General features: G+C 57.2%; 2 protein-coding genes across 3 annotated transcripts; one reads left to right on the forward strand and one right to left on the reverse strand.

The window, feature by feature from the left end:
- Window positions 1-6,611: 6,611 nt before the first annotated feature.
- Window positions 6,612-11,396, reverse strand: SNX33 (sorting nexin 33). Its single transcript, XM_059857915.1, has 2 exons — window positions 9,175-11,396; window positions 6,612-7,277 (listed from the first exon to the last, which is right to left on the reverse strand). Exons 1-2 carry the CDS (start codon window positions 10,613-10,615, stop codon window positions 7,024-7,026), a joined length of 1,695 nt encoding a protein of 564 aa, XP_059713898.1. The 5' UTR covers window positions 10,616-11,396; the 3' UTR covers window positions 6,612-7,023.
- A 385-nt stretch (window positions 11,397-11,781) lies between these two features.
- On the forward strand, window positions 11,782-20,695 carry SNUPN (snurportin 1). Of its 2 annotated transcripts, XM_059857916.1 has the most exons (8): window positions 11,782-11,948; window positions 12,096-12,252; window positions 13,135-13,239; window positions 13,338-13,434; window positions 14,303-14,400; window positions 14,688-14,765; window positions 15,851-15,931; window positions 19,649-20,695. In XM_059857916.1, exons 1-8 carry the CDS (start codon window positions 11,797-11,799, stop codon window positions 19,964-19,966), a joined length of 1,086 nt encoding a protein of 361 aa, XP_059713899.1. In that variant the 5' UTR covers window positions 11,782-11,796; the 3' UTR covers window positions 19,967-20,695. The 2 variants fall into 2 exon arrangements, with proteins under 2 accessions (XP_059713899.1, XP_059713900.1); XM_059857917.1 differs by lacking the exon at window positions 14,688-14,765.
- The last annotated feature ends 284 nt before the right edge of the window (window positions 20,696-20,979 follow it).

The raw sequence follows: 20,979 nt of genomic DNA on the forward strand, positions 1-20,979 counted from the left end.
TGTCTCCCTTGCCAGGCCTGTTTTAAGCTGCTGAGCAACATTTGGAGGTAATGGACCATATTCTGGGCTCTTGCTCAAATTTTCCCCAGCCTGGAGTCCTAAAAACTTAAATAGAAACTGTCTGAGGGAGGGCAGAGGAAAAACTGAGCGCTGAGCTCAGGATGGGACCCAACAATAATACCCTGTGCTGCTCCAGCTGGGAATCTCATCACAGGGCACATCCTGCTCACACATGTCTGGTGGGAAGCTAACATGAGTCCCCAGGGACCACGGGGGACCACTTGCACCCCTCTCACCCAAGACAAAATCCAGCACATGATCCCTCCCTAAGCAGTGGCCCTGTGTGGTCCCACTCCAAAGCTGCAGCAGAGCTGGGTGTTTGCCTGGATCATGCCAGCAGTTTTCCTGGGTGGGTTTACGGTGCCAGACCTTTGCTGAGCAGTAAATCACACCTGCCCTGCTTCAGCTGGTGCTGGCACATCTCGTGGGCACCCAAAGCCATCAGGGTGCGGGCAGGCACGCTGTGTCCCCACGCCCCACAGGACACCTGTGGAAACCTGGCACATCTGATCTGTTTGGCCCAAGGGGGATGCTGATGGATATCTACTCCCCACCTCCAAAACCCTCACCTGCCTCATCTAGAGAGAAAAATGAGGTTTCCTTCTGCTCAAAGACAAATGACACCCTCTCCCCTCTGTGAAACGGGGTCAGGGTGACCGTGCTGCACTGGGAGATGGCCAGGGCCGTGCTGCTCCCAAGGGTTGGGACAACTTCTGCCATTGACTCCAGATCATAGCTCTGCACCTCCCCATCTCATTCAAACACACATTTTTATTCTCCTCACTATTTACATCCCCCCAGTGAGGGATGGGGCTGCATCCACCTCCATCCACCAAGGGCTGTGTTTTCCTTCCCAGCGATTCTCGCCTCGTGCCCAGGGATTAAACAGAAGGAACGTGGCCTATTTTGTAAGGAACACTGAAAGCAAACCAGGTTATTTTTAAGGCTTGTGGTTGTATTCCTGCTGCTGGGAAACATCCCCTTCCTGAGGTCAAGGGAGGACAGGCAGTAACCTGGAAAACGGACAGCAGCTCTCCAGGGCCAAGCTCTGCTGGCAGAGTTTAAATCCTCAGAACTGAAGGACTGGGTTATGCCAGGTTTGCAGGATCAGATGCAGCTTCAGTGCTGCCACCCCCCACCTGAGGAAGGGCTGAGGGCCCAGGGGGGCTCCTGCCTTGACATGAAACACAAACCACAGCCCAATCAATCTCAGAAGTTTCCTGGCCAGGCCCTTCCCTGCCAAGCTGGCTATAAAACTAGAAGAGGTTCAGGGAAGATCATGGCATGGTTTGGGTTGGAAGGGGCCTTAAAGGTCATCTTGTTCCACCCTCCTTCCATGGGCAGGGACACCTTCTACTATCCCAAGTTGCTCCAAGCCTCATTTAACCCGGCCTGAACACTTCCAGGGATGGGGCAGCCTCAGCTTCCCTGGGCACCCTGTGCCAGGGCCTCAGCACCCTCACAGGGAACAATTTCTTCCCACTATTCCATCTATCCCTGCCCTCTGGCAGTGGGAAGCCATTCATCCCGTCCTGTCACTCCAGGCCTTTGTCCAAAGTCCCTCTCCGGGTCTCTTGGAGCCCGTTTTGGCCTTTGGAAGGGCTCTAAGATCTCCCTGGAGCCTTCTCCTCTCCAGGTGAACACCCCCAGTTCTCCCAGCCTGTCCCCAGAGTCCTGGGAGAGCATCTTGGGAAGAAGGAAGGGGACCATAACCCCAGGGCCATCCCACCTGTGACAGGCTGGACCCAACACCTCTCCTGGGAGAGAAACACCAGCAGCTGGTCTCAGGTCAGGTTTCAGCAGGAGCTGGAGGCATTGGGGCTCACAGGTAGGGACGGACACAGAGCAGGAGGGGAGGCTGTCTCAGCTCGGGTGACCGAACCAGTTTCCAGGCACCTATTCAAATGCAAACAAAGAATTCAACCGGGACAGGATGGATCCTTTGGCTCTGAAACCCCTCCGGGGAGCTTTTGACATGCAAATGCAGGGGTTCAACAAAGGTGGGACTTCATTCCCAGCCCGGCTTCAGGAGACTGGGACCCAGGGAAGCATCACGGGCCTCCAAAACCCCCACTGCTCTGGGCCACAACAGCTGCAGCACCTTGGAACAGCATTGTCCACATTTCTCCTGGGAGTGAGCACAGGAGCCCCCTGAGCTCAGGCAGCAACCCCACTCTCTTTTGGGGAGGTGTGGTCCCAGGGCTCCAGCCTCCCTGTCCCAAACCCAGAACCTCCCGGGCAGCTCTCAGCAGCTCCAGGAGATGCTCTGGATTTCACCAGGAGCCAGGAGCAGCATCCTGGTGTCCCCTCAGGGGGCACAGGCCATGCTGCCTGATGGCAGGTGATGAGGAGCAGTCTCCTGGGAGGGCAGGAGGACACCACGGCAGGTGAAGGGGGGTCGGGTGCTCCCAGGAGCTGTCCTGTGAGGAAAGCCCAGAGCCAGAGCCCGGGCTGACAGCTGCCTAGTGTGACAGGGCTCAGTACCTCCACTGGGCTCCAAGCCAAGCCCAGTGCCCCGGGACGCCGGGAGCCCTCCCTCCTGCTACGTGCCTGTCTGATTGGGGCCAGCCATGCCCACAGCCTGCAGAACAGGCTCAGCTGGCAGCAAGCCCGGCAGGACGGGATGGAGCCCGGGGGAAGAGCTGGAACGTCACCCTGGGAGCACCTCAAACAAACCCACACGGGGCTGGTGCTGGCCCCGGGATCCTGGCATCTGTCCCACCACCTGCCCACGGGAGATAAAGCACACAGATTTACACTGCAGGGCCACAGGAGGTTCCCAGGTCCCAGGGAAAGTGTGGCGTGGTGAGGACCCGGCCACCAGAAAGCATCCCCGTGCCTGCCACGGCTCCCCAGCCCAGCTGTGATTTAAATTTCAGACAAATTGAGCCTGGCCTCTGTTTCCACACCCAGCAACTGCAGGCAGACAGACAATGACGGAGGGACAACCACAGCCCAGAGCCTGGGCTCCCCACCCCTCCTGCACAAACAACACACCCAGAGACACAGCTCCCTGGCCGTGCAGGACCGACCTCCCCATGCTCAGCACCTTCCCAGGGACTGGAGAGAGGGAATCCAGGCTGGCACAGAGAGCTGGGACAGGGTCTGACCTGAGCATCACCCTGGCTGTGCCTAGCAGGGGGAACCTGAGGTTCACACTCATGGGAGGAGCTGGGTTGGGTCACACCCCCATTAGAGCTGGTTTCCAGCTGATTCCCTAAAACAGACAGCACTGATCCACCATAATTTCCCTGGGCTGGGAGTAGGAGGGAGCTTCATTTATATCCACAGCCAAGGGAATAAAGGGGTGCTCAAGGGAACCAGCTGGTGCTCGTATTTTTGCCTGGAGGAGCCAACTCAGGGTCATGCTTCGGAAATATTCGAGAAGCACAGCAATTAAAAGATTGGAGCTGGCAGGCTGAGCTGTCTCCCTCCGCCCTGATCCATGCCTGTGTCCACCCACCTGCATCCGCCCGGAATCACTCCTCTAGGCGGGCACACACTCATTCACCTCCCGACACGGTGGGGGAGGCACTGAATCTCCGCTTGGCTCCATCTCCTGAGCTGCTGCTGACCCTAATGGGCAGGCAGGGCTTCTCCCCGCTCCCTCAGGGGTGCTCCCTGCTCCCCATTGGCAGCTGTGCCTCTCCAGCCCCCGTGCCAGCGTGTGCCGGCAGCGTGGCGTGCACAGCAAGCCCCGTCCTGCCCGCCCGCCCCACCGGCAGCTGCATCCTGCTCCTCCTGCGAGGAGCTGGGCTGGGTCACTGCGCTCCTTTGGCGGCTGGTCCCGAATCATTGAGCACTGCTGGGTGTATCCGTGTGGCTGACAGGGCTCTGATCAGCAGCTCTGCTTGTCCCAGCGTTTTCATCCTTCTCCCTCCAGCTGTTTTGCCGGCCCCTGTGGGACCCCAGCTCTTTCTGCCCGCCCTGGAGCATCTTGCTGGGCTCAGGATACATGCACAGGAGGTCCCTACAGCCTGATAGCCTGGCCCACACACAAACCTCGGTCTCCCAGAGCTCAGAACAAGGATGCCAGGTTTTCTTCCCAGGGTGGAGGGAGGCCCAAAGAGAAGCAGCAAGACAGGAACTCCAGGAAGCCACACGCAGGAAGGGAGGCAGCAACGGGCTCTCTGGGGCTGGCTTAAGTGCTCTCCAGGGAGGATGCTCCAGCCACCACCGCTGCTGCCACCTCCCAGTCCTGCTGTCAGTACTGACAGGACTCACGCAGGGCCTCAGCCTTGGCTTTCCCACGCAGGAGCAGCCTTGGGAAGTGGGAGGAGGAAACGGATCTGCTCCATGTTCCCGGAGCTTCCTCTCAGCCCTCTATGCCCTGGTTTTTTTCTCTTGTGAGAGCAGGGAACAGCCTGTGTCACAGATAACAAAGGCAGTGACAGAACTGCTGGGGCATGTGAAGCACTGTGTACGCCCCCAGACCCCTCCCCACCACCATCCTGCACCCTGGGACAGCCACCGAAATGCTCAGGGCTTGTTCTGTCTCCCAACCCTGGGCACGTTTGCAGGATGCTGTCGGAGGTGTGGGGGGCAGCAGCAGAATGCTCAACCCCCCCATCTGGCCAAGGCAGACTGTGAAATGCCCACCATGAGCAGTGAAGGCCCAGCTGCCTACTGCCAAGTGGGAAAAGGCAGGAATGCTAATTGTTCTAGCCAATGGATTTGCCATATTCTGGGAGTGTGATCCAGACATGAGGGTACAGAGGGGATGGATGGTGGAGCGGGGAGACCTTTGTGGATGCTGAAGGACCACAGGTAGCACAGGTCCACCTTTGGGGAAACTGAGGCACAGCTTTCCAAAGGGGTGCATGCAGCCCACAGGGACCTTAGCCCATCCGTGTCCCCATGCCAGGACACCAGAGCAGAGGTTGAATTCCTGGGGTGCTGGGACATCTCCCTGCTCCAGCTGCACTCCCCATCTTCAGGACATCCCAGGGACCAAGCTTCCATGGGGCACCCCAGGCAGCAGATGCCCTTGCCCCTCCCAGGTCCCAGGGGAGCTGGGATGCTGGCTCAGCTCTGGAGGCTGCCTGCAGTGCCAGAGGCTGGCTGCCAGCCCGGGGACAGCGGTGGCAGGCTCAGTCCCAGTGCCCATTGTGCTGCCGAGGGGGCAGGGCTGGGGGAAGGGACACGTTCTGGCCTCAGCGTGGGGCCAAGGCCACCATGGTCACCCAGAGCATGGCCAGAGGGCTGAGGAGCCGTCACTCCTGCAGGATTAGCACAGGGTCAGACACCATTCCCACGGCTGCTGTGCTGGGATGGGGCTGGGATGAGGAGGGAATGGGGTGAGACGGTGCCAAGGAAGGATATGGTCAGGTGAGGATGAGGATGAGGCTGGGGTGAGATGGGGCTGGGACAGGATGGGAGCAGGGTGGGACAGGGCCAAGGCAGAACACAGCCAGAGTAGGATGGAATTGCAATAGGATGGAGTTGGGTGAGGATGGGGCCAGAGTGGGATGGGACTGGGATGGAAATGGAGTGGGATGGTGCCATGTAAGGATGCAGCCTGGTTGGGATGGGACTAGAGTGGAACAGGGCCAGGCTAGGATGTGGCCAGGGTAGAACAGGGTTAGGATGGAATGGGGTTGGGCTGGGATTGAGGTGGGATGGGATTGGGATGGGATTGGGGTGGGATGGGGCTGGGGTGGGATGGCATTGGGGTGGGATGGCACCAGAGTGTGCTGGGAACAGGGCAGAATGGAGCCAAGGCAGGATGTGGTGAGGGTGGGATGAGGTTGGGCTAGGATGGGACTGGTGTGGGATGGACCCAGGGTGGGATGGGGCCATAGCAAAGGGGCCTGCCCCGGCGGTGGGATGCAGGAGGAAGCACATCCTGCCTGGATGGAGGCTGTGAGCAAGGCTGTACCTCAGAGTGCTCGTCCTGCAGCCTGGGGCCGGGGAGGGCTCCGGGAGGATGGAGCGCAGCCCGCAGCATTCCCAGCGTCGCTGTTAGTTTAACAATACCCCGCTGGCCTGCATGCCGGGGCTAATTTTATCCTTGGAGCCAGGCCAAGGCGGCCCTAACTTTCCTAGCTGTGATTTATCCCAGCCATTTCCCTTCAAAAACAAGGCCCCGTGCCAGCCCTGCTGTCTCCCAGGCAGCAGCACGCTGTCCCAGCCAGGGCAGAGTGGGGCAGGATCTGCCCCTTGGGGGGCTGTTTAGAGAGCAGGAGGGTGGTCGCTGTGGGAACCCCTCCTGGGGTCATCCCCCCCACAGCACGGGGATGTTCAAAGCTGGCTGGAAGCCAGGGGATGCTCAGGCAGAACCTTCCCCAGGATCCTGGAGCAGCTCTGTTTTCCACAGACATCTCTGGGAAGGAGGTGGGTGTTTTTTCTACCAATGATTTTATTGAAAAGGCTGTGGGGCTATTTTTTTTCCCTTTTTTTCCTTTTTTCTCCCTTTTCCCAGTCAGCAGCCATACTTGAGAAAGAGATTTCTCTTTGCCTCTGTGCATCTAGTTAAAAACTGATCTGTAAAAATGCTGCAGAAAAATGGAAAATATTGAAAACATCTTGTGACAAACAAACAAAAAAATCTCTTCCAAATAAAGATCTCTTTTCTTCTCTCTTTTTTTTTTTCCCATCAGAAAAGCTTTTAGTGTGCAAAATGTCGACCGCTTGGATTTCTCCTCCCAGCGGGCTGGGATGCACCCACCCCTGCTCCAGGAGAGTGGGTTTTCAGAAAGCTAAAAATCACTGGGCAGAGACCCCAGCACCGTTACCTCCCCACCTGTCCCTCTCGTGACCCTCCCACGCTCCCGCCAGACCCGTGGCAGGGTGGGAGGTCCCCGGGGAAAGAAAGGAAGAGGTGGCACGGCCAGCCCGCGGGCGAGCCCTTCCCTGCCAGCCCGGGAAGGGGGAAGAAAGCCCAAAGTCATTTGGTCACTAGCGTGGTGAGTTCCCGTGCGGCCCCGGGGAGCCCCGGGGGCTGCGGGCAGAGCGGGACGAGGGTTAGAGGTTGTCGTACATGCGCAGCGTCTTCTCCAGCTGCTGGCTGACGCGCTGGTAGAAGACGATCTGCTGCCTCAGGTAGGACTGCATCATCCTCTTGAAGTCGGCCACGCGCCGCTCGTGGAAGTGGTTCATCTCGGCCTGCAGGGCGAAGCCCACCACGCGGCAGCGCTTGCGGATCCCGTCCGCCTCCTCCTGGTCCATCCTGCCCTCGTCGCTCATCCGCTGGCTCTCCTTCACCTTGGCGAAGGCGCCTGGCGGGGCAGGGGCAGCGTCAGGGCATGTGTGCGACCCTCGGGCCCCTTCCCTGGGCAGCCCCGCTTGAGCCCATGGTCCCCCATGCCGGGGCACCAGCCTGGCCCCAAGGGAGGGATGTGCCTGCATCTCCCCCTGCCCATCAAACCCTTCCCTCTCCTCCAGGCAGGCAAAGACCGGCAGCATTTTCCCTCTGGACTCTGGCATCCCCAGCTCCTTTTCCATCCTGGGCAGTCAGCCTCATGTATAGCTGGTTTTGGGGGCTCTGGCCTCCTGGAGCGCTGTGACTCAAGGCTCGGAGAGCAAAGCTGACATGGGGCAGTGTTAGCACAGTGAAACACCCCAGCCAAGCCTGCCCTCCAAACATTCCATGCCATTCCATGAATGGGGGTCAGGAGCAGCCCTGGGACACCCCAGCCCAAGGACGCAGTGAACCAGGATGTGGCAAGGGCATGTGGTGCTGTCTGGAGCTTAGCTGGGAAAGCATCTCCAACTCCCAGAGGCAGCTGATGCTCTGACACCAGTTTTTCCCTCTCCTTCCATGTTTTTTTACAGCTTGGTTTCGAAAGAATCCTGCCTGGCTCCAGCCCTGCATTCCTCCCCCTCATTAGCACACAGGCTAAAAAACTAAAAACAGGATCTGGCCTTCACTGGGCTTTCTTCCCCTCTCCCTGGCCCTTGCCGGGAGCACCAGACCCGGGGTTACAGCACTCCCGCTGCGCCAGCCCTGCTCCCAGAGGGGAGGAGGAGGAGGAGAAGGAAGAAGCAAAGTTTGGAGGCCAAATCCTGCCTTCCGCTCTGCCCACGCGGCCTCGCTTCCGGACGGGATCCAGCCCCTCTCCGTGGGTAAACAACACTCAGAGGAAAGGCAGGGAAGCTGCCCGGGCAGGACTGAATCCTCCCTGCGCCCTTTGCCTTCCCAGCCTCCCCCAGGGATGTGGAATGATGCACAGACATCCCTGCATGTTGGACACAAACGGCCCTGGCTTCACCCTGGGGAAAACCTGTCCTCCAGACTCTGGGGACACTGGTGTGGGTGTCTCCTCCCTGCTGCAGGCAGCTGGGCGGGAAGGAGTGTCTGTGGACTTTGGCCCCACACCCACATTGCTGACTGCCTGGGTGCAAAGGGACACCGAGCCCTGCCTGCCTGCTGCCTGTCCCAGGGAGAGAACAGCTGACACTTCTCCCCCTCTCTGATCCCACCAAATCCAGGGAACCAGGACAAATGGGACATGGGGAGCTCTGATGCCCTGGGGATGATAACCCCCTCCTGCTGGCCTTGGAGGTGCAGGGACATACTCATGAAAAGTACAACCCTGGTTGTCCCCAGAGGTTCAGTGTGTCCCCTATCCCACTGCCCTGCCCCCTTGGCCCCTCTGACCGATCCAAGCCCATGTCCAGCCATGTCCCAGCCCTGGGGGAGCAAGCTCTGGTATTCCTGCTGGCCACCCATTCACTGCCTTGGCAGGAAGGGAGGATGAGGAGGGACAAGTGGCAGTGGGTGGGAGTGCACAAGAGGTGCAGGGCAGGTCACCCCAGACCTAACAGCAGCAGTGCTGGCTCCTGCTCACAGTCTGGGGGAAGTGACATCTGTGCTGACCACCCCTGGCAGTGCTTTGGGTAGCACCAGCAGCAGTTACAGAGTCCACAGGATCAGACTCTGGACCCAACAGCCCTAGCAGACTCTGCCAGGCTGGGCTGACTGGAGGGCTGTGCCAGCGGGGACCACACCGTGCCCCTAAGAGGCGTAGGCAGTGGTTCCCATCCCCATTCCCATCCTCCTTCCCCATTCCCTTCAAGGCCCAATGAAGGATTTCCTCACTGCATCCCCATCCCGCTTGCAGCACCATTTCCACTCACATGGGGCCATTCCTGGGGAGAAGAATGCCTTCTTACCTTTCTGCAGGTGGATGATGTCTGGGAAGTTGGAGAGGAGCCCTTGGTACAAGGAGAGAGTGTCCAGCATGAGGAACAGGTCGTTCTTGGGCTGCTCAGCGAACATCTCCCCCACAGTCTCGTATGTCTTGCCCGTGTGGGAGATGGCATTGTTGAGGGCATCCAAGCTGTAGGGAGGGTCCATGTGGAAGGAGTGGCTGATGGCTTGGAAGGCATTGCCCAGCTTCTGGAACTCCTTTCGGAAGCCCCCCACGTGCTTGCGCACCAGCTCCGACGCCACGTTGGTCAGCTGCAGGACGCTGTCATCCATCTTCTTGCTGAAGGCCTTGAAGGCATCCACGCGGTCCTCCACATCCTGCAGGTCCTGGTGCTCCGTGGGTATCTGGATGGTGAGGAGGAAGCTGGCGCCCACCATCTCGTCCTTCTCTGCCCGGCGTTTGCCCAGTTTCCACTGCTTCTCATCGCGGCAGCAGAGGAAGTGCTGGAAGCCCTCGTACTGGGAGAGGACGGGGTGGCTGGTCATGTGCTCCATCCAGAGGATCAGCCGCCGCTTGCGCTTCTCGATGAAGTCCTCCTCGAAGCGGCCGGTGGCCTGCTTCTCGGGCAGGTGCGGCACCGAGATCACGGTGAACTTGTGCAGCAGGCGGTTGTAGAGCCAGTCGAAGTGCTTGTAGCGCCGGTACACGGGAGAGTTGAAGTTGCTGGGCGTCAGCTTGTAGGAGATGTAGCTCTTGATGCCCTTGAACTTGGTTTGCTTGGTGGGGTCCTCCACGGAGCAGATGAATGGGTGGGGGTTGGCCCTCCACTGCGGGCCTCTGGAGCCCATCTCGATGCAGTAGGTCTCGGCGATCTTGGACATCAGAGGCACATCGCCCAGGATGAAGGCTTCCACCCCGGAGCGGACGAAGCAGGAGAAGCGGTTGAGGTTTCTGCCCACCACGCTGCCCCTCTTGGAGGAGCTCAGGCTGTCCTGCCTCTCCAGCGCCGGCTTGGGCCGGTAGCCGGCGTGCTGGTGGTGGCCGTAGGCCGCCGGGCACGGCAGGCTGGGCGAGGGGTGCCCGTTGGTGCCCGGCGCGCTCCGGGGCTCCTCCACCACCGTGCACGCGTCGTCCCAGTCATCCCAATCGTCATCATCATCGTCCTCAAAACTGCCCTGGTAGGAGATGCCGGGGTTGGGGGATGCCGAGTACAAGGAGGAATCGTGCCCGGGGGAGCCGACCGGGCTGCTGGAATAGTCCGTGTAGTTGGAGCCCGAGCGGGAGCGGAGGATCTCGACGTAGGAAGCGGGAAAGAGGCCGGTCTCCCCACGGCTGTTTTGGCCCTGTAACCACCCGTCCAGGGAGTTCTCGCTGAAGATGACGAGCTCCTCGTTTTCCTGGATGCTGATCTCCTCTTTGTTTTCGCTCTGGAAGTTGTAAAGCGCTCTGGCTTTCAACGCCATGGCCGGTCCTGGGTCGGGAAGAGGGGGGGGAGCCAGCGGAACGCAACCCCTCCGGCCAAAACACCCCCCCAATCCCGGCAATACCGCGGGCTCGCGCGGCTCCGGGATCACCACCACGCGCTGTGGGAAATGGCTTGGCCGCTTTCCCAGGAAAATAATCAAATAAAAATTAAAAAAAAAAAAAAAAAAAAAGGTGGAGAAGAAATCCCTTACGAGGTGACGCCAATGTCCCTATGTCCAAGTGACCCCCCGCGATTCCGGCGCCCCAGTTAAAAAGAACATTCCCCGTTTAAAAACGACATTCCCTGGATAAAAACAAGATTCCCAGTCACGCGAGCGGCGTTCCCCTGGCTTCCCCGGGATGTGGATCCCGGCCGGCCCGAGAGCCGAGCTCTGCCATGTCCGCGCAGGGTTTATCTCTCTGGGAGGCTGATCCCGAGCTTTCACTCTCCGGGAGGAAAACCCCTGGCTGCCAACGAGGAAATAAATCCAAAGCGATTTTTCTCGGGGCTCCTGTGGGTAAAACACCCTAAATCTCCAGTCGGTGGGCGCTGGGAGAGCGCCGGGCACGACCCCAAACCCTGCCCAACCTCCCGGTGATCCCGGGATTTTGCAATTCCTTTCCGGGCCGACTTTCCCGATGGTTGGTGGGCTCTGTTTTTTCCCTGAAATCCGTAAATCTCACGCAGGACGGAGGCGGCGCCGGCGGTGGTGCCCGTGTCGGTGTCGGGGCCGTTCCTGCAGCCACCGGCTGTGACGGGGCAGCGCCGGGGTCGCTCCGCCGCCGGTGCCGCTGCCGGCGCCGCTCCCGTTGCCGAAGGGGTGGCGGAGCCGGCCGCCAGCCTCCCGTGACGCAGGGCAGCGCTCCCCGCTCCGCCGCCCGGTTCGCGGCGGGGAGCGGCCCGGCCCGGCCCGGCCAGCCGCACGCTGCCCTCTGCAGGCAGCCGGCCCCGGGGGCACGAGTCCCCTCCCGCGGGGGCTGCGGCTGCTCCCGCGTCCCTGCCGGGACGTGCCCCTCGCCCGTGCCCGGTCCCGGCCCGCAGCGCCCCGTCCCGGTGCCCGGGCGCGGGGGAAACTGAGGCACGGGACGCGCGGGCTGAGGGGGCGCGGGGCCTCCGCGCCGGGCGGGGGCGCTGCGGGCGGCGCGGGCGGAAGCGCGGCAGGCGGGCCGCGGGGTTGCCATGGAGGAGCTGAGCGCGGCGCTGGCGGCGGGCGTGGGGCTGGCGGGGCCCTGCAGCCCGGCCGCCCCGCACCCCCGGCTGGCCGCCTACAAGCCCCGCGGCGGCCCCGGGCAGGCCGAGCGCCGGCAGCGCCTTCTCCGCATCCAGAGAGAGTGAGCGCGGCAGCGGGCGGGATGGGATCCGCCGGGCTGGGAGCGCGGGTTGCGCTGGGCCTGCCCGGAGCTGCCTGAGGGGAGCGGCCCGGGCCGCGTGTGCCCTGCGGGACCTGACACCCCGGCGGGTTGTTTGCTCGACCCCAGGAGGCGGCTGGACTACGTGAACCATGCCAGGAGGCTGGCGGAGGACGACTGGGCAGGGGTGGAGAGCGGGGACGAGGACAGGGAAGGGGAAGATGCGGAGGAAGAGGCGATGGACGTGGATGCTGGCAAAAAGCTGCCCAAGCGCTACGCCAATCAGGTGAGGAGCCACCGTGTCCCCGTGGCGAGGTGTGGCTGTGGGGCAGGGCTGTGGGGTGGCTCCAGGCCACAGCTGTGGCTATCTGTGTCCCCGTGGCGAGGTGTGGCTGTGGGGCACGGCTGTGATTCCAGGCCACGGTGATGGCCATTTGGGGGCTCAGAGGAGTGTGTCTGACTTGGTGCTTGCAGAGAAATTGTGCTTAGTTCACCTCCAAAACACGCTGAGTTCAAATGGAAAACACGTGGAGATGTGATCTGCTTTAGAATCACTTAGGTTGAAAAAGACCTCGGACGTCACTGATTCCAGCCATTAATTCTGCATCACTGTGTTCCCCACTTTAGGAGATTTCAGCTAAGGCAGCAGCATGAGTAGCCAGTTAGGCAGTGTTCAGCTAAAGATTTCTGTTTCCTGGTGTTTGGAAAGGAAAAAAGGGCAAACTCGGCTGGGTTTATCAGCCTGGGTGCTGTATTGGTCCTAGATATCACACAGCCATTTAGGCAACCTCTGAAGGGGTCAGCTTGTCCAGGCTCTTTACTCCTGACATTTTGGAATCTCTAAGCCCTGCTGTGTTTTTAAAAATAAAGTGCTGGAGCAGGGACCAAGGTGGGGGGTGCCTAGACAAGGGCTGTGAGCCCTGTGCTGTGGTCTGAAGCTCAGTCCGCAGCGGGAAGCAAGAGAAAGGCTTGGGGAAGAATATGTTAGGCAGGTTGGACTTCATTTGGAGCCCTTTGAGGGGGTGACAAGCAGTGCCAGCTGCCTCTAAAGCAGCCAGTGTAGCTGTCAAAGCAAAGTCAAAACCTCCTTGCTTTACCCTTGAGCTGTTTGTTGTCCTAACTTAGGAGAGCTGTTACTGACTGGTTCTTCTCCCTGGGCTCCCTGTAGCTGATGCTGTCGGAGTGGCTGGTGGATGTCCCCTCAGATCTGGAGCAGGAGTGGGTTGTGGTGGTGTGTCCCGTTGGGAAAAGGGCTCTTGTCGTGGCCTCCAGGGTAAGTGGGCTTCCACCAGCTGCTGAAGGATGTTTACCCATTCACAGCCAACATAAAACTGGCTTGACTGGGTTTTTTCTCTCCTTTTTTCCTCGCAGGGCACAACAGCAGCTTACACCAAGAGTGGCTTCTGTGTCAACAGGTTCCCATCCCTGCTGCCGGGGGGAAACCGGCACAACTCCACCAGTGACAAAGGTACAGGTGTGAGGAGGATCTGGGATAGAGAGGGGGGAAGTGCCTGGGAGTTGTGTGTGCTGACAGGCCCAGTGCTGCTCCTCCAGCTCCCCCAAGGCCCACAGCTGGGCACCTTTTTTGTGCTGGGGGCGGTCAGCTTCAGGCCAGTTTCTGTATCTCTAGAAATAACTAATGGGAACAGTATCAGATGCCTTTATAAGCACATAGAATTCCCAAGTGGTTTGGGTTGGAAGAGACCTTAAAGCTCATCTTGTTCCACTGCCCTGCCAAGGACAGGGAACCTTCCTCTAAAACAGGATTCTCCAAACCCTGTCCAGCCTGGCCTTGGACACTTCCAGGGATGAGGCAGCCACAGCTGCTCTGGGCAGCCTGTGCCAGGGACTCAGCACCTTCACAGGAAAGAATTTGTTCCCAAGATCTAATCTAAAATTGTCCTTTTCCAGTTTAAAACCATTGCCCTGTGTCCTGCCACATCTTTTAACGAGCTTCCTGTTTGACTGACACTTTTAAACCCCAACATCCTCACAGTCCTCTGACAGAGACCTTTGTGTGGTGTCATCTTCCTTAATATGGCTTGGAATTCATTTTTTTTGCCCCAAAAAGAGAGGCTTATTGTCTGGCAAATGCCATTTCCTGAAACATGCCCTTGCTTGTTGTGCCTCTGACTGGTCCCTTTGCAGCCTCGTGGGACTCCTCAAGCTCAAGGCTTTTTGTGGCTGCAGTTTGTGTTAGCAGGAGGGGATCCCTCTGCACGCCGCAGTCCCCCGTCAGGGCAGGATTAATGTCAGAGAGCTGGGACCTGGTATTTGCCAGCTGGCTTGGGCAGTGCTAGGAGCAGGTCTGGACCTCCCTGTGTCTCTGTGTGCAGTGTACAGCATCCTGGACTGCATCTACAACGAGGCCAAGCAGACCTACTACATCCTGGACGTGATGTGCTGGAGAGGACACCCTGTTTATGACTGCCAGGTACTGAGCCCAGCCCTCCCTGCTGTTCCCTGAGCTGCTTTGCTCCAGCACTGCAGGAAGCTCACTCTGCAAAAGGCAGATATTTCCCCTAAGCAGCAGCAGCATCTCTGCAGCTTTGGAGCTGTTGGATAAGTGTTTGGGGGGGAGCAGCAGGGTTTGGGGTGCTGTTTCTGCAGATGAAGTTGAGTTTGTAAATCTCCCAGGTGAGTGTAGAGGAACAAAGGTGCTCAGCAGATGCTGCCAGGTGATGTGGGATGAATGGTCACTAACTCTGCCTCCTTTCATAGACTGACTTCAGATTCTTCTGGCTCTCCTCAAAAATCCAAGAGGAGGAAGGGCTGGGAGAGAAAAGCAGGATTAATCCAGTAAGTCCTTTTGTACTGAGGAGGAGGCTGGGCAGGGGGGTAAGCTCTCCTGTTCAGCAGGCTTCAGCAGTTTCTTTCACAAGTGGAAGCTTTTTTTCCTTTTTATCCTTTCCCCTCACAGATCAGGCTTCAAAGTGTAGATCTGATGAAATGGGATGCCGTGGTCAGGATGTAAATAGAACCACTGCATATTGTAAATGAGTTTAGTGGGGTTTTTTCCCCCCCATCCAAAGTGCTGAGGGAGATCACACTGCAGGGTATCAGCTAACTTCCATGCTGTTTTTAGCTTTCCCTTGTAATGGAATGGAAAGCCAGTGTGGTTTCTTCAGGAGCAGTGTTGGTTGGCAGCCTGACTACAGTGGGGTTTATTCTGTCAGTCTTGTGGGTTTGTAAAGCTTTAAGCCTTCCCTCTGTTTAAACTGATCATTGAAGTTGTTGGGATGAATGCTGGCTTGCCACCCAGAGTCCCTGCTGAGCCAGAATAAAAGGTCTTCCTTTGAAGGCTTACACATGAGGGTCAGACCTCGAGTCGACAGCAGCTTGGAACGTGAATTTTGGGTACAGACACGAGAGATTTGTCTGCTCAGACATGGCCAAGCAGAGCAGCTCCTGTGAGCTGAGCATCTCAGTGATAAATGGGGCTGACAGCAGGGAGGGTGTCTGTGTTCAGAGAACATCCTGTCCTGACTCCCAACAGGAATATCTAGAGGATAACTACCTAATGGAGGTGGGGGGGGGGGGGTCGTTTCAGCTTTTATTTCCTGGGTGGAAAGATTGGCTTGGCTGAGGCAGCAGCCTGGAGCAGACGTCTGTCTGCTTTGCATCCTGCCCGGAGGTCATCATTTTCTATTTTGGTTAGAAGAGCATCTCTGGGTCAGGTCTCCTGAAGAGTCCTTCCTGCAGTCTTAGGTGCTTGGGAAAAAAGGTATCAGGAGTATGTGGGAGCTATTCGTCACCCTTTCCCTCTTATGCCACATCCTGAAGTGGAGGAATCCTTCCTTTTCAGCTGCCTCCACACCAGTGCAGCAACTTGTTCTCCTGTAGACCAGAGAGTTGCCTCTTCTAACCCTCTCTTACTCTTCCAGTACAAATTTGTGGGCCTGCAGAACTTCCCCTGCTCCTCGGACAGCCTGTGTGAGCTGCTGGCTACAGACTTTCCCTTTGAGGTGAGAACACTCAGGTGGGGGCCTGGACCCCACCCTTAGCAACACTCTGCCAGTGCTGGGAGAGAGGTGCATCCCCTCTCCTTGGGAATTGCTCTCCTGAGGCTGCAGAAAGCTTCCAGGTTGCTGTTTCCTGTGTGTGAGATGGAGGCCTTTATGCCCCTGTTTGATCTGTTGCCTTGTCACACACCTCATCCAACCACACAAACAGGCAAGAGTTAAACCATGGCCCTCCCTGGGTTTGTGCTGCCCTTGCTGCAGTTGGCTGTGTCTGAAAGAGCCTTTTGGGATGAGAGGACACTCAGGCTGCCTCCACAGCAGCACAACTCAGGTTCACATAGCAGTGTGATGGACAGCTGACCTTTTTAGGGCCAAAACTGGTACTGATCACTGCCCTGGGTGGGCTTGTGTGCGTTTCCTTGGTGTTGGTGCTTCCAACAAGACAGCTGGGCTGTTTTGTGGGGAGGAAGGGGAAAGGTAGTGGTAAGATCCCCATGGTTTCTGGGAGGTTTGGGTGTTCATGGTGGGTGACTGAGGTGTACTGGGGCTGGGGGCAGTTGGCTGTGACAGAAATCACTGAGCAGGACACCTGTGTTTGCTTCATCAGCTTCAAGAGTAGAATCATTCAGTATTGAGTGGAAAGGGACCACCTGCTAGTAGCATCAAATTCCAGCTCTGGCCCTGCACAGGACAGCTCCAGGAATCCCACCCTGGGCCTGAGAGTGTTGCCCAAAGGCTCCCTGAGCTCTGGCAAGCTTGGGGCTAATGGCTGCTGCTCTGGGGAGCCTCTTCCAGTGCCTGACCATCCCCTGGGGGAAGATATTTCCTAAATCCACTCTAAACTTCCCCTGCCACAGGTGTTGTGCTGTTCTGACCTCTAGGGAAGGGCAGGACAGGCAAAGCCACGTGCCACCCAGCTCAGTTCCGTGTGGTTGTCAGCAGTGAGTCTCAGGCCCTTGTGGAATCAGCTCTGGCTGCTTTTGCCTGCCCTGGCTGACTTGTCACTGCAAGGGAAGGGGATGGAGGAGGCAGTGGCATTCCGACCCGGTGACAGTGACAACATCTGTGAGCCAGAGCTCCTCCAGTGGCTGCAGCTGTTCCTGGGAGTGCCCAACCTCAGCCCTACGTCAGGAACAGCTTCCACAGAGATTTCTTGTCCCATGAAGCCAAGAGCCACATTGATGTGACAGTGTCTTTCATGGTCTCCCATCCTGAGCAAGCCATTAAAATGGGTGTAGGTTTAAGTTAAGGGCACCAACTTGGCTGTGAGGGCTAACTTTGCTTTCTGCTTGTGAAAGCCAGGACAGTCATCAGAGCAAGTTGGAAAGTCCCAACCCCTCGCTGGTCTTGCCAGACCCTGCTCTGAACATGGATTGAAGAGGCTTCCCAGCTTTCTTACAGCTGGCTTGCTCAATAATAAATGCTTCAAGTGCCTCTGTAGAAACAGTCATTCCTGGCTTTCCTGAGTAGAGTCTTCATTCCCTCCTGAGGCATCTGCTCCTGTGAGGGATGGCTGAGGAGCGTTTGCCCGCTGCAGTCAGAGCAGCAAACTTCTGGGCTACAAAGGAGGCCATTGCAAAACTCTGGAGCAGGAGATGGAGCTGAATGAGCTCCAGCTGTGTAATCCAGCTGTGATTTGCCCCCGCCCCAGCCTTCTGCTGTACCAGGGTGTGACCCCAAGAAGCAAAACGTGGTGTATGTTGGCTCAAAGCAGCCCCAACACCACAGGAACCACGGTGCTTTTTCCAGGTAGAAGGGAGCTGTGGGTCTCTGTGGTGTGCCACCAGAGGGAGCTCAAAAATCCCCAAAAACACCTACCACCGGCACAGAACAAAGTAAACTTTGCAGGAGGCAAAATACATCCTGACTGTGGGTGAAGGGTAACAAATGTGGTCTTAGGTCTGGACCGAGCATCTTTTGATGCTGACAGGGATCCTGTGTGTGTGGTGCCCACAGAGGAGGTCAGTGCTTTCAGATCTGGGTCTTCTTCAGAGTTAATCTGTAACCTCAGAGCTAGGGCCTGATACACTGTTCAGTGGACTCTTATTCTCTGGAATTCAGTAGACTTTGGATCAATTGACTGGCTCTGAATTTCAAGTGGTTTTTAGAGTGGATCTTAAGAACCACTGTCCCTCTCACAGATCTGAGTAAATTCATGCTTTCCACGAAGGCAGGGGAGCCAAAGCCTCTGAGAAACCCTGATGTTTAGGAATGGGAGGACTGTTAGGCACCTAAAATCTGGAAAGCGTGGCTGTGGGATGTTAAAGCCTGCCAGGCCAGTCTCTCCTCAGGTTCAGGCCTTCAGGGGCAGTGTCAGTCCTCGTTCTGATGTGGCCACTGTCACTGTGGTGATTCGGGGGAGGGACCCAGCCAACAAATTAAATAAACGGGAAGGAATATAGGAGTCACTGAAACTGGGGAATGGGGAACCTGACCTAAGTCCACCAGGCTGAACTCCTTTGAATTCTCCAGCTTGGGGAAGGTATTTGGAGTGATCTGGAAGGCCTTCCAGGCTCTGATCTTTACTGAAACATTCCTGTGGGTACCGGAGAATCCCCATTGCTCATCGAGGGCCATGCACTCACAAAAATGGGCTGGATGTACAAGTGCTGTAGAATCTGATTCTTGCCAGGAGGCAGGGTGGGGGAAAAGCTTTTCACTTTATATGTCCAGAGGGGTTGCACAAGCTCATCATGATGTTTACTGTTCTGGTTTTGTGTTTTCCTAGCACAGAAATCCCCCTTTTTCTGGGATTATTTTGCAAGATGTTAACAGTGACTGAAAGTTATGGACAGAATAGTGTCAGAAGCTTTACCCTCTCTGGCAGGGGTTAGCATCTGTGGAGCAGAAGTGGACATATGCTGCTTTGTGCTCAGCCAGTGTTTCTGTTCTGGAGGCTGTAGGATCAGGGAGGGGCCTGGGAGTAGTTCATCCTGAGGTGGGCTCTTGTTCTCCTCTTTTCTGCCCACTCAGCCACTCTTCCTCGTAGCCAAATGGCCTTTTAAGAGCTTGTGAAGCTGAGCTAAGAGGAGCACCACCTCCAGCATTAGTCAGGCTGACAGCAGGATCCAACCTCGCAGAGCACACCCCTGGGAAGCGTGGGAAGAGGGGGGATGAGAATCCCTGAGCACGGTGGGGAAGCGGGGAAAACGTCAGCCAGCTGCAGCACTGCAGAGTGTGGAAATAGTAGCACAAGAGCTAGGGCCTAAACCTTTAAAGTCCTGAGTGCCCTTAACTGTCACTGATTGCTAGGAGAAGTTCTCTCCTGGGAAACGTTAAGAATTTTTTTGGCATAAGCCAGCTGAAAGAGCTGTTAGGAATCGGGGCTCCTTGGCGTCACACGCTCGGGCTAATTACTTTCCAAATGTATTATTTAAAATAGCCCTAATCCAGTAAAGTGGGCTGCCTTATTCAGAGACTCTCTGGCTTTTCTGCAGAATGGGATGAAAGCATCCAGAGGACGTTGCTCTGTGCCGACACCAAGCTGGACTCATTTGCCTTTGACAATTTAAAGCCATCTGGGAGTCGCTGATCTTTCAGGGCAGCAGCTCTGTGGGTTTCTCCTTTCCCTTCCGCTATTTATTGCACTGCTTGAGGAAAAATGATCCAGCTGGTGGTTTTGGCCTGCAAACAGAGAGCAGAGCCGTTGTCTGGTGCCTGGTCATTCACCTGCAGGAGCCTCAGCTCTGCCCTTTCATTCATTCTTTCTCCTGCCCGCAGGTCGACGGGCTGCTCTTCTACCACAAGCAAACCCACTACACCCCGGGCAGCACCCCGCTGGTGGGCTGGCTCCGGCCCTACATGGTCCCCGAGATCCTGGGGCTCGCCGTGCCCGCCACCGAGCTCACGGCCAAGCCTGACTACGCCGGGCGGCAGCTCCAGCAGATCATCGAGAGCAAGAGGAGTAAAAAGCTGGCGGCGGAGAAGGGCCAGGCAGCCGCCAGGAACGGACACTACGAGCTGGAACACTTGTCCACCCCTCAGCCAGAAAAGTCTCCGGAGGGCCGGGATGGAGCAGTGAGCCAGATGGAGAGTTGAGCTGCTGGGACAGCCCAGCTGGGCAGAGAGCAGGGAAAAGGCTCCCTGCTCTTCACTGTGCCTCGTGCTCCTGAGAGGGGGCAGAGTAATGATGATAGGATGGCTTTGTTTAAAGGGCATGACAGTGGAATATCTTGCCTCAGGTGCTGCTGGATTTTTTGTATTTGTTGTTGCTATATGCCTGTATACTCTTTGCCAGGACTTCCGTGAGGCCTTAACAGTCTGGTTCTTTGCTAAAGCAGTCATGTGTTGGGAAATGATCTGTCCCCATAGTGCAGAGATACAGTTCAGCTCCTGACCCTGCTTCTGTTAGAGTCTTGGCAAAACTCCAGCATAGGAACAGTGCTTGGACCTCTGAGGTGTAGCTGCTGCATGTGACCCTTGCAGCAAGCAGCCCCACCTTCCCAGCCCTGAAAATCGGGGCTTCTCAGCCTTTGATCCAGCTGTTTTCTGAGGCCTTTCCAATGAAAGTTGTTACTAACAAAAAGTTTGCAGTGATCTGCTGTAAATCCAAAGGCTGGACTTTCCACACCCACGCGTTCTTGGGAAAATCTGAATTTCCCTGCGTTGCAGCAGGACCTGCCTCGGAGCAGGGCTTTGTGCGGCACGAGCACGGCTGTAGCCTCTCTCTCCTCGAGGCTTTTCTCAGTGGGGGGAGGAAGGAATGGGTTCTCTCTGAAAAACGCTACCATTGATCGTGCCAAATAAAAGGTTTCTCAGAAAGACAAATTCTTGAGCGTCTTCCTGCTACCTAAGGGTGGATGCGTGCTGTGCCTCCCAAACAGGGAGTGAAAAATTGGTTCCAGTGCTGACTGGAGCAGAGGAAATGCTTGTGTGGGTTTAATTCTCTGCACATCAAGGTACTTCAGTCTCCTGTCCTGTTTTTCTCATCCCAGCCCAACCCCACCTTTTAAGCACCGGCTGCTCCCCCTCCCTGGTTTTGGGGGGATGAAATGATCATTCTCACTGTCTCCAGGTTGGTTTCCAGAGAGGGATGAAAAGGAGGGAGATTA

This window comes from Haemorhous mexicanus, chromosome 13, assembly GCF_027477595.1.
Source record: "Haemorhous mexicanus isolate bHaeMex1 chromosome 13, bHaeMex1.pri, whole genome shotgun sequence".
Classification (NCBI taxonomy): domain Eukaryota; kingdom Metazoa; phylum Chordata; class Aves; order Passeriformes; family Fringillidae; genus Haemorhous; species Haemorhous mexicanus.